The sequence below is a fragment of the Elephantulus edwardii genome, unplaced genomic scaffold (genome assembly GCF_000299155.1).
Source record: "Elephantulus edwardii isolate Elephantulus edwardi_28Jun2011 unplaced genomic scaffold, EleEdw1.0 scaffold00020, whole genome shotgun sequence".
NCBI lineage: Eukaryota > Metazoa > Chordata > Mammalia > Macroscelidea > Macroscelididae > Elephantulus > Elephantulus edwardii.
In genome coordinates, this window is record NW_006399770.1 from 7,949,416 (window position 1) to 7,961,979 (window position 12,564).

General features: G+C 38.8%; 1 protein-coding gene across 5 annotated transcripts in view; it reads left to right on the top strand.

Moving 5' to 3' along the window:
* PTBP2 (polypyrimidine tract binding protein 2) overlaps nt 1-12,564 on the top strand; it is a 90,986-nt gene that overhangs the window by 44,194 nt on the left and 34,228 nt on the right. For all 5 annotated transcript variants that reach the window (XM_006882429.1, XM_006882428.1, XM_006882425.1 and 2 more), the window contains exon 4: nt 12,276-12,448. In XM_006882429.1, coding sequence (XP_006882491.1) covers nt 12,276-12,448 — 173 coding nt within the window. The remainder of the gene's footprint in view (nt 1-12,275; nt 12,449-12,564) is intronic.

The window sequence follows — 12,564 nt, forward strand, 5'->3', positions numbered from 1 at the left end:
ATGTCTGTTTTAATTGTCCAATTGCCACAGTGCTTGTCAAAGCCAGTTCTGGTTAATCTCCTTTGTCAGTGTGTCCCTTGCGTTATACATACACTTTATCATTAATGATTGAATGAATTTTCTCCTAGGGATTTATTCCAAGAAAAGGAAGGAATATGTTCATTAAAGAAACTTTACACATAAATGCTCATTGCAGCTCGATTTATAACTTAAACCTAGAGATAAAGGTTCATCAGGAGAAGAAATTATGGTTTATCCATGCAGTGGAATACTTCTTAGCAAAAGAGAGTCACATAGTTACACACAAAACCACAAGGGTAAATTGTCAAATAATTATGCCATTGGGGGAAAAAAATGTAAGATGAGAGAGAGGGTATCCTATACTGTATGATTCCATTTATATAAAACTATATTATGCAAAACCTATGCTTGAACCAGGAGGCAGTCACTAGAACAGAGCAAGGAGACACTGCATAGTTTAAAATCGGGAAATATATACACCAAGGATGTGTTCCGTTTCCATACCTTTTCAATCTTTATACAGAACAGATCATCCAGGAAACTGGGCTGTATGAGGAGGAATATGGTATCAGGGTTGGAGGAAGATTCATCAACAATCTGTGTTATGCAGATGACACAACTTTGCTGAAACTGAGGAGGACCTGAAGCACGTGCTGCAGAAAAGGACTGTAGCCTTCAATATGGATTGATGCTCAACATCAAGAAAACAAAGATTCTCACCACTGGGCCAATTGGCAGCATCATGACGCACAGTGAAGAGATCAAGATGGTTTACAGCTTTAGTTTGCTTGGCTCCACAGTCAACACTCTTGGAGCCATGAGCCAGGAAATCAAGAGGCTAATTGCATTGGGAAGGTTAGCTGTCAGGGACCTCTCCAGAATACTGAAGAGCAACAGTGTCAGTCTGGAGACTAAGGTGTGCCTGATCCAGGCCATAGTCTTCACAATTTCGTGCTATGTGTCAGAGACTTGGGCAGTGCCTAGGGATGATAGAGAATTGATATCTCTGAGCTGTGTTGCTGAAGAAGAGTGTTGAATATGCCGTGGACTGCCAGCATGGCAGATTTATCCTAGAGAGGGTGAAACCAGGCTGCTCCTTGGAGGCAAGGATTCTGAGGCTTTGTCTGATATACTTTGGGCATGTTTCAAGGAGAGACTGGTCCTCAGAGTGGGAGGTAGTGCTTGGAAGGGTGGAGGGATGGAAAAAGAGAGGGGGACAATTGATGATACAGATTGATACTGTGACTGACATAATGAAGTTAGGTGTGTTGGAGTCAATAAAGTTGGCAGAGACTAGATCAAGTTTCAGGGCAGGGCTGTTGTATATAGGGTCGCTATGAGTTGGAAGCAGCTCAGCGGCACAGAACAGCAGCAACAGTATTAAAGCAATGTAATCTGATCCAAAAACAGATTGGTGTTTTCTTGGATTTGAGATAGGGAAAATAGGGAAGGATGGAATGTAGAAAGACCACAAGGAAAATTTGGAGTGATTATATTATGTATGTACTGTTAATATTGGTGAAGATACCAAAAGATCTCATATGTCAAAAAATTATCAAAATGTACCATATATATTTATACAAATTATGCAGTCTGAAATTACCAGACGTGCAATCAGGGTGAGTTAATGATAATTGGTGACTGAAATGCAAAAGTAGGAAACAATGAAGAAAATACGGGTTGGTGATAGAAATGAGGCTGAAAATAGAATGATTGAATTTTTTATTTACAATGATTTATTCATTGCAAATACTTTTTCTTAAAGACATAAAAGACGACTTTACATGGGGATTTCACCCCATGAGCTGCATAGGAATCAGATTGACTGCATTTGTAGTCAGAAGCTCAATATCAGCAGTAAAAAATTAGCCCAGGTGCAGACTGAGTCAGATCATCAATTACTCATATGCAAGTTTAAATTGAGGCTGAAAAAATGAAATTAAGTCCACAAGAACCAGGATATGATCTTAAATCAATTCCACCAGAATTTCATGATCATCTAAAAATAGATTTGAGACATTAAATAGCAGTGATCGAAGACCCTGTGAGTTGGGGGAGGGGTATCAAGTATACCATCCATTAATAAAGCAAAAGGTCATTACAAAAACAGATCAGAAAGGAAGGGAAAAAAAAGTCAGAAGACTCTAAAGATTGCACTGGAATGCCGAGAGCTCAAATCTAAAGGAAAACATGTTGAAGGGAAAGACCTAAACAGACGATTTCAAAGGACAGCTCGGGAGGACAGAGGAAAGTAATAAAATGGAATGTGCAGAGAGCTGGAATTGAATGAAAAGGGAAGAACTCGCTCTGCATTTCTCATGCTGAAAGAACTGAAAAACAAATTTAAGCCTTGCATTTCAATGTTGAAAGATACTATGGGCAATGTATTGAATGATCCAGAGAGCATCAAAAGAAGATGGCGGGAATACACAGAGTCATTGTACCAGAAAGAATTAATGGACATTGAAAATTTTCAGGAAGTAACATATGAACAGGAGCCAATGGAATGAAAGAGGAAGTGGAAGCTACATTGAAGGCCTTGGCAAAAGTAAGGCCCCAGGAATCGATGTGATACCAATCTACTTGTTTCAGTTAACAGATGCAGCCTTGGATGCACTGAGCAGTGTATGCCAGGAAATTTGGAGGACAGCTATCTGGCCAACGAATTGGAATAGGTGCATATTTGTTCCTATTCCCAAGAAGGGTGATCCAACTAAATGTGGAAATTACCCAACAACGTCATTGATACCATAATCAAGCAAAATACTGCTGAAGATCTTTCAGAAATGGCTGAAACTGTACATAGATATGGGACATTGTCAGAAGTTCAGGTGAGATTTAGAAGATGCAGTGGCACCAGGAATATCACTGCTGATGTCAGATGGATCCTGGCTGAAAGTAAGGAATGCCAGAAGAATGTCTGTTTGTGCTTTATTGACTCTTCAAAGGCATTTGACTGTGTGGATCATGACAAGTTGTGGCTGACATTGAAGAATGGGAGTACTAGAGCACTTGATTGTGCTTATGTGGAACCTAACCTGGAGCACGAGGCTGTTGAGCAGGGGAGCATTGCATGGTTTGGGATTGGGAAGGGAGTGTATCAGGCATGTATTCTGTCTCCATAACCTGTTCAATCTATATGCTGAGCAATGTATCCAAAAGCTGTACTTTATGAAGAGGAATATGGCATCTAAATTAGAAGGAGACTCAATATCCTGCATTATGCCGATGACATAACCTTACTTGCTGGTTGGCAGCATTATGATAGATGGTAAAGAGACTGAGATTTTTAACAGCTTGGCTCCACAATTAACATTCCTGGTGCCAGCAGCCAAGAAATTAAAAGACACATTGCTCTGGGATGGTATATAGTCAGAGACCTCTCCAAGAGTAACGATGTCTGTTTAGAGACTAAGGTATGCCTGATCCCAGGCCCTGGCATTTGCAGTTCCTTACCATGCATCAGAGAGCTGGACAATGACTAGGAATGACAGAAGGAGAATTGATGCCTTTAAGCTGTGATGCTGAAGAGTATTGAATATACTGTGGACTGCTAAGAAAACAAACAGGTTTGTCTTAGAGAGGATGAGACCAGGTTGTGCCTTGGAGGCAAGGATTCTGAAGCTTCATCTGACATACTTTCTGCATGTTGCCTGGAGGGACAGTGCAAGAGAGGAAGACCTTCGATATCAGTGACTGGGATAATGTGGGTAGGTATGTCAGAGACAGCAATACTGGCACAAGATAAAGCAGGGATTAGAGCTGTTGTACATAAGGTTGCTATGAGTCGCAGGTGACTCAAAGGCGCTTAAAAACAACAAACTTAGAGAAATCGCAGTCAGCTTGCTGTCAAATTGGTTTTCATTTCATTTTCCCCCCTTACCTTAACACTTAAATATCAAGAATGTCTTCTATCTAGAATTTATAGAATACTCAAGCACCACCACAAGATAACCAACCCAGTTGAAAAATGGCCCAAGATATGAACAGACATTCAGCTGTAAGAGAGGTGCAAATCAAAACATCTATGAGATACCATCTCACCCCATTAAGAATAGCAGAATTTAACAGAACAGCAAACAACAAATGCTGACGAGGTTGTGGAGAACTGGAACCCTTATTCACTGTTGGTGGGAGTGTAAAATGATGCAATCACTATGGAGGGCTGTCCGGTGCTTTCTCAAAAAGTTGGAAATAAAAATACCATTTGACTCAGCAGTTCCATTACTGGGAATTTATTTACCCTGAAGAAACCAGAACTACCACCCAAGCAGATATATGCACACCCATGTTTATTTTGGCTTTGTTCACAATAGCAAAGAGTGTCAAACAACCCAGGTGCCCATCAACGAAGGTATGGCTACAGAAGCTCTGTTATATTCATACAATGAAATACTATGCGGCATTGAATAACAAGGAACTCATGAAATATTACACAAAATGGGTGACCCTGGAGGACATTATGCTGAGTGAAATATCTCAGTCACACACACACACACACACACAAAAAAAAAAATACGACATAATGCCATTGTTCTAAAAGAGGACTGACATAGGGGTTGGGGGGAGACTGAGAAAGATGGAATAAATAATGTATACTGACTGCGTTGAAACAGATGAGGGAGAGAACTGTTTCAAAGGGATATATGATTAGATATTGACAGATCAGAATGAAGGTATCATAGTGGAGTGGACTTGAAGATAGGGATTGAATAACAATGAAAGAATTTTTTCTTTTACTTTTCAAAAAGAAACACGAATTGAGGGGAGGAGTGAGCAGGGAGAAAAGTGCAACAATGAATGATTGGAAATCCAAAGTCTGTAAACTTTCATTAAAATCAGTTTTTTAAAAAAATAATGTCTTCATATTAGATAAGTAAGAATGAAATGAGGCAACAGGGACTCCTTTAATAATACAACTGAAATGTCTATATATTAAGATTTCAAACGCCTAAGCCATTTGTCTTAGGAATATTAAGTCTCTCTAGGTTACAAACACATGCTTTTTCAAAAGATAAAAGCAAATTGATAAGGGATTTTTTTAAGAGTTTCCCCCTTCTACTCACAAGATGAAGCCTAAAATTTTTGATTTGGGTTTATCCACAAGGATTAAATTATTTATAAAAAATTATGTTCAATCAAGAAGGTACATGATGTTAATATTAATCAAGTAAAATATGACTCATAGCAACCTTATAAACAGATCCAAATCCTGTCTCATCTTGTGCCATCCTCTTCATTTCCAGTATACTTGAGACCACTGCTGCACTCACTCACTGTTGTCAGTTCATCTTGTTGAGAGTCTTCCTCTCTAGCTACGACTCAAAAAGCTTTAGTAGGCTGATTGTAAAAGATGAATATATGTTTCTACGTTACTGAGTAGCTGCTCTGTTGTTTAACAGTATCGTAGATGATAACATAGATGAGGTAAAATGAAGACTACAACTAGAAGATTCTCATTACTTGTACATGCACAAGAAGAAAAGTTTTATGAATTTACATAAACATTCAACATTTCAAACAATGTGCTAAAATACTATCAAACCATTTTAACCAGTTTACAAACTGTTTTAACCAAATTACATCAGAACTAAATATGAAAATACCAAACAGTAATAGATAACAGAACCTGTAGCATGAGTTGTACTCTTTTCTATAAAACAAAATGTCACTATCTTAATTTTATAATAATCATCACTGTAGATGTGGCGTGAATGATGACACATAACAACTTTACAAAGAACAGATCAAAATCTTGGCAGTCCTACTCCATCTTCACACTCTGGTGTGCTTAAGTCCACTATTACAGTCACTTTGTTAGTCTGTCTTGTTGAGGATCTTCCTTTGTTTTACAGACACTCTCTCTACCTTTCCAAGTACAAAGCCCTTTTCCAAGGACTGGTCTCTCTTGTTAACATGCCTAAAGTACATGAGACAAAGTCTTAAGTTCTGTTTTAAAGGAGCACAAAGGTTGCACTCTTACAAGGTAAATTAGTCTGTTCTTTTGACAATCCATAGTATATTCAATACTCTGTACCAACACCACAACATAAAAAAGTGAGTCCTTCGGTATTCCTTAGTCCAACACTCACAAGCATGGGAAGCAACTAAAAATAACCTTAGTCTTTAACAGCCTTGCTTTTCAGTACTTTAAATATGTCCTTGACAGCACATAGTCTCAGTGCAGTAGATCTTTTACTTTTTCAACTGCTGCTTTCATGGGTGTTGATTGTGGATCCAAATAAAGTAAAATCTTTGACAGCATCATTCTTTTCTCCCATCTATTGTCCAGATGGTGAGAATTTTTTGAAGTGTAGGACCTCATGCACTTACTGCAGAGGGTCAAGGACTGCAGCCTTCAATATGGACTGAGGCTCAATGTCCAGAAGACAAAGATTCTCACCCCTGGACCAATTGGTAGCATCAGGATGGATGGCGAAGAGATTGAGATTGTTTACAGCTTCAGTTTGCTTCCTCCACAGTCAACACTCTTGGCACCAGTAGCCAGGAAATCAAAAAACGTATTGCGATGGGAAAGTCTGCGGTTAGGGACCTCTCCAAAATACTCAAGAGCAACAGTGTCTCTCTGGAGACTAAGGTCTCCCTGATATAGGCCATGGTTTTTGCAATCACTTGTTATGCATCAGAGAGTTGGACAATGAGTAGGGAGGATAGATGGAGAATTGATGCCTTTGAGCTGTGGTGCTGGAGAAGAGTATTGAATGTACCATGGACTGCCAAGAAAACAAACAGATTCATCGTAGAGAGAATTAAACCAGGCTGCTCCTTGGAGGCAAGGATTCTGGGGCTTCGTCTGACATACTTTGGACATGTTGTAAGGAGAGCCAGGTCTTTAGAGAGGGACATCATGCTGGGTAGAGTAGAAGGACAGCGCAGGAGGGGAAGACCCTCTATGAGGTCGATTGATTCAGTGACTGGGGTACTCGGGATGGGTGTGTCAGAGGCAATGAGATTGGCACAGGATAGAGCATGGTTTAGGGCTGTTGTACATAGGGTTGCTATGAGTCGCAAACGATTTGACGGCACATAACAACAACAACAACAAAGTACATGTAAGTCTTCGATCTTCAAATTTAATTTTAGCCAGCAAAGTTGTTTTTGACATAACGTGAATTGTGATGAGTCTTCTTCCAAACCTAATGTCACACTCTTCTTCATACAGCTCAGCTCAGATTACTTGCTCAGCATACAGACTCAAAGTTTATGGTGAAAGGATACAACACCAAAAGCACATCTTTCCTGATGTGAAAACTTGCAGTATTTTCCTAGGCTCAAACAACTGCTTCTTAGTTCTTGTCCACGGTCCTTATAACCACAATTAAGTGTTAGGGAATTCCCAGTCTGTTAGGGAATTCCCAGTCTTCTCATCATTATCCATAATTTATTATGATCCCCATTGTCAAAATGATTTTTCAAAGTCAATAAAAACAAACCTCTTTCTCTGCTTTTAATTAGGATGCAACAGTTGATACTGGCAATGATAATAAACTTTGTTGCAATGCTTCTTCTGAATCCAGCTTGAATTTCTGAAATTCCCAGTGATGCACCCAATGATCCTCCAGATATTTTTAAATAATCTTCAGCAAGATTTTATGTGTGATACTAATGATACTGTTTGATAATTCCCACATTCTGTGGGAGAAGGATGAAAACTCTCCTCTCCTGCCTGCTGGAAGGTCAGCTGCAGGTCAGTTGTGACTCTGGGGTACTCAGCAAAAAGAAGATGGGACTGGAGTGTAAATTCTGAGTACTTGCTCTAGGCCAAAGAATTTCTCTCCCTTTTGCCTCCATAAAAAGATCCTTTTTTCCTATAGTCTAACATTCGTCTCTTCCAGTTTGTTGGCCAGGCAGCTATTATCTGACTCAACAACATGATTATATGATTTAACATGCACAGTAGATAACATGACTGCATAATTCAACAAGCAAGCCACCATAATATGGTAAATTTTAAGATTATTGGTGATTTAATAAGACACTTAGCTATTAATGAATGAAAAATAGTACTGGTATTGTTATTGATACCCAGGAGCTACGCAATGGAGGAAGACAGGTGCCAACGTCAAGAAGAAATTGAGCAACTCTAATGCTGGCTCTCTGTGAGGAAGAATATTAAATAAAATATGTACATTTTCTTTTGGGGGCACCGATAGTAAACCAGTGCTCCTGAAATTTTAAAATGAATCTCAGATTCAAAGGTGTGAATTCTCTAGCCATTCAAACCAAGCATCCCAGGAAAGTTTATGCTGCATAGACAACTCTGCTGCAGAGTTGGTCAGTGTACCCAAATACCGAAGGACTCTCTGTAAGAAGTGTGGCAAGCATCAGGTTCACAAAGTAACCCAGTACAAGAAGGGCAAGAATTCTCTGTACGATTAAGGCAAGAGGCACTACAGCTGGATGTAGAGTGGCTATGACGAGCACACAAAGCCGGTTTTCTGGAAGAAGGGCAAAATCACAAAGAAGATTATGCTGAGGCTTGAATATGTTGAGCCTAACTGTAGGTCCCAGAGGATGCTGGCCATTAAGAGATGCAAGCATTTTGGCCTGGGAGGTGATGAGAAAGGGACAAGTGGTCCAGTTCTAAACATTTTGGTTTTAATTTGAAGCAGTGTTGATGGAATAGAAAACAACCTGCAGGAAAATATTAGTGTTTCTCCACTCGAAAAAAAAAAAAAAGCACACAAAGGTTTATTAGGTGATACTGAGTTAAGCACAACTGACAGCAACAACCCTATGAACAGCAGATCTGAACCTATGCCATCCTCCTCATCTGATACACTTGAGCCTGTTCTTGCAGTTGCTGTGTCAATCCATTTCGTTAAAGGATGTCTTCTCCTTCTCTGACCCTCCACTTTTCCAAGCATGATGCCTCCCTTTCCACGAAATAGTCTGTCCTAGCAACGAAATCAAAGTATGTGAGAAAAAGCGTTGTCATCCTTAACCTCCAAAGTGCTCTTTGGATGCTTCTGGCTGCACTTTTTCCAAGATATAAATCTTTGTTTGGTTTTTTTTTGGAAGTCCAAGGAAGAATATTCAGTATTTTTTTTTCTCTAACACCACACCTCAAAGGCATCAATTCTTTAGCATCCTTATCCACTGTCCAACTCTCAGATACATACTCTTCAAATAGACATCATTGCTCCTCAGTAATTTGGAGAGGTCTCTGAGAGTGGACTTTCGCAGTGTAGTATATATCATGATATCCTGACTGCTAGTACCAAGGGTGTTGATCGTGGATACAAATAAGATGAAGTAACTGGCAGTTTCAATTTTTTTCTCCATTTATTACGATCCTGCATGCCATGCCAGCCCAGGGAGAGGATTTCTGTCTTCATGATGTTGAGATGCAATCCACATTGAAGGCTGTAGTCTTTGATAATTCTGCAGAAGATATTTCAAGTACTCTTCATTTCAGCAAGCAAGGTTGTGTCATCTGCATAATGCCGTCTGCTGATTTAACTTGGGAAAACTCATTCGCCAATACACAGACAAGATTAACAGACTGAACAGCTCTTTCTTAGTTCTGTGAATGGTAGTAGATAGCTGTTCTTAGTTGGTTAAACACTTTGGTTAATTTTGATAATGCGTGAGATTCTGCCTGTAAGTTAGAACCAAAAAATTAAGACAAAACAACTCTGAGTGGAGGAATATTGTTGGATATAGTGCAGTAAAATGAAAACCTCAGAATGGAATGGAACTAAAAAAAAAAAAAGAGGAGAAACAGCTGCTAATATTTATTAATAATGAAATAATGAAATACAGACTAAGTATTTAGGAAAACTAGAAGCTGTAAAAAATGAAATAGAATGCATAAAGATCAATATCCTTAGCATTAGTGAACTGAAATGGAATGGTATCAGAAGTCTTTAATCAGACAATCTATATATGATTTACAATGCTTGGAATTAGCAAAACTGGGGGAAAATAGTACTGCATTCATTGTAAAAAGGAATATTTTAAGATCTTCCTTGAAGTACAGTGCGATATACACACCCCCCCCCCAGACAATACAACTATTATTCAAATACATACTCCAATTACTAAAGCCAAATATGGGGAAAAAATGTGAGGATTTCTATCAACTTCTGCTGAAATTAATCACACATGCAATCAAGATGCATAATAATTGAGTGGAATCCAAATTTGGCAACAAAGAAGGACTAGTAGTTGGAAAATACGGCTTTGGTGACAAATGAGACTGAGGATCTAATGACAGAATTTTGTAGGATAAATTATTCCCTGAAATTGCTGCTGCTGCTGCTGCTGCTGCTGCTATGTGGTATTAAGTAGCTTTGCAACTCATAGTTACCCTATGGACAACAGCTCTGAATCTTTCTCTGTCCTGAGCCAAACCTAATGTCTCTGACACATTCTACCCCCATTACTCTAGTTACTCAGTCATTCTATCTCATTGAGGGTCTTCCTCTCTTGCACTATCTCTCCACCTTCCCAAGAATAATGTCCCTCTCCAAGGACTGGTCACTTCTTGCAACATGTTCTAAGTATGTCAGATGGAGCTTCAGAATCCTTGCATCCAAGGAGCAGCCTGGTTTCATCTTCTCTGGGACTAACCTGTTCTGTTGGCAGTCTGTAATATATTCAGTACTGTTCTGCAGCAGCATGGCTCAAAGTCATCAATTCTCCTTCTATTATCCCTAGTCCCTTGTCAAGCTTTCTGATGCATAGCAAGTAATTGCAAAGACCATGGCCTGGATCAGGCGCATTTTAAGTCTCCAGACTGACATAGTTGCTCTTCAGTACTTTGAAGAAGTCCCTGACAGCTGACTTTCCCAATGCTGTTCGTCCCTTTATTTCCTGGCTGCTAGTATCAAGAGCGTTGATTGTGGAACCAGGGAAACTAACAGTTAACAATCTTAATCTCTTCATCATCTATCACGATGCTACAGTCGGTCCAGTGGTGACAGTCTTTGTTTTCTTGATGTTGAACTTCAATCTACGTTGAAGGCTACAGTTCTTGACTTTCTGCAGCAAGCGCTTCAGTTCATCAGTTTCATCAAGCAGGTTTTTGTCATCTGCATAATGCAGGTTGTTGATGAGTCTTTCTTTAATCCTGATACCATATTCCTCCTCATAGAGCCCAGCCTCCTAGGTGATCTGTTCTGCATATAGATTGAAAAGATAGAACACATACCTGGTTTCACACTTCTTGATTTTGAACTTGATTTTGAACCATGCAGTGTTTCTTTGCTCTGTTCCGACAAGTGCCTCCTGGTCCATGTATAGGTTTCTCAGAAGCACAATGAAGTGTTCTGGAATTCCCGTTCTTCTCAGAGTTAACTCATGACTACTGTACGCATCCTGTCTGCCACCACCACTTACCTGTTTTCCAAATTGTAGAGGCTTACCTACTGCTTTTATGTTGAAAACGATGTGACTGTTATTTCAAATAATCAACTATCATCCCATGGTAGACAACTTTCATGTGTGTTGGGCCAGGAGGCAGTCGTCAGAACAGAGCAAGGAACCACTGCTTGGTTCATAATTGGGAAAGTTGTATGTGTCTTTTCTCCAAACCTTTTCAGTCTATATGCAGAGCAGATCATTCAGAATGCTGGGCTCTTTGAGGAGGATAATAGAATAAGATGATTCAATTGGTGAGTGATTTATAAAGATGTTGATTTCTGAAAGATATTTAAGTAGATAAGGTAGAAACTAATATTAGCCAATTAGGAAAGACATCATAGGTAAGGCATTATATAGGTAGAGTGTATTATTTTTTTTTTACACAATTGCCTTCTTTGACCAGACTTTTAAACAGTATCTTTTTTCCTAGACAATTCATAATTTTTTGGACACACAATTTCACTACTTTTTGACTGTCTAGAATTTCCATTTCCCTCTCTTTTATTCTATAACAAGGTCATTAAATTCTTTCTGATTGTGTTCTAAGCCAGGGCAGAATGTCTTTATCAAACTATTTTAATGTGTTGCCTATCACGTGTTACTTTTTACATGTTCTATTCAGAAATATATTTCTTGGCCCATAATCTTAATTAGAATGATAACTGTCTAATTTATTACTAATTGGTGCATGTAATTCTCTATTCCTTTGAAAGTTCTCCTTTTAAATTTTTTAGAAATAACTTGAATATTCTCAGCTACATTTCTAAGTTTTAAAAAACTTTATTTTACAGTTTCTCAGACATGTAAGGAAGACTAGTATCTTACAGGTCCTGTATAAAAATTGCCTTTTTAAAAATCTCTTTCAGCCAATGGTAATGACAGTAAAAAGTTTAAAGGAGAAGATAAAATGGATGGTGCCCCTTCTCGGGTTCTTCATATTCGAAAATTACCTGGCGAAGTGACAGAAACGGAAGTTATTGCTTTAGGCTTACCTTTTGGTAAGGTGACAAACATCCTTATGCTGAAAGGAAAAAACCAGGTAACGTATTTTCAAGGTTTGCTTATAAACTTAAGCCTCAGTAGATATAAATTGACTATATGTAATAAAGGATGCTGGCAATAGGTTGTATTTCTGACAAAGCATTGTAGAAGTCT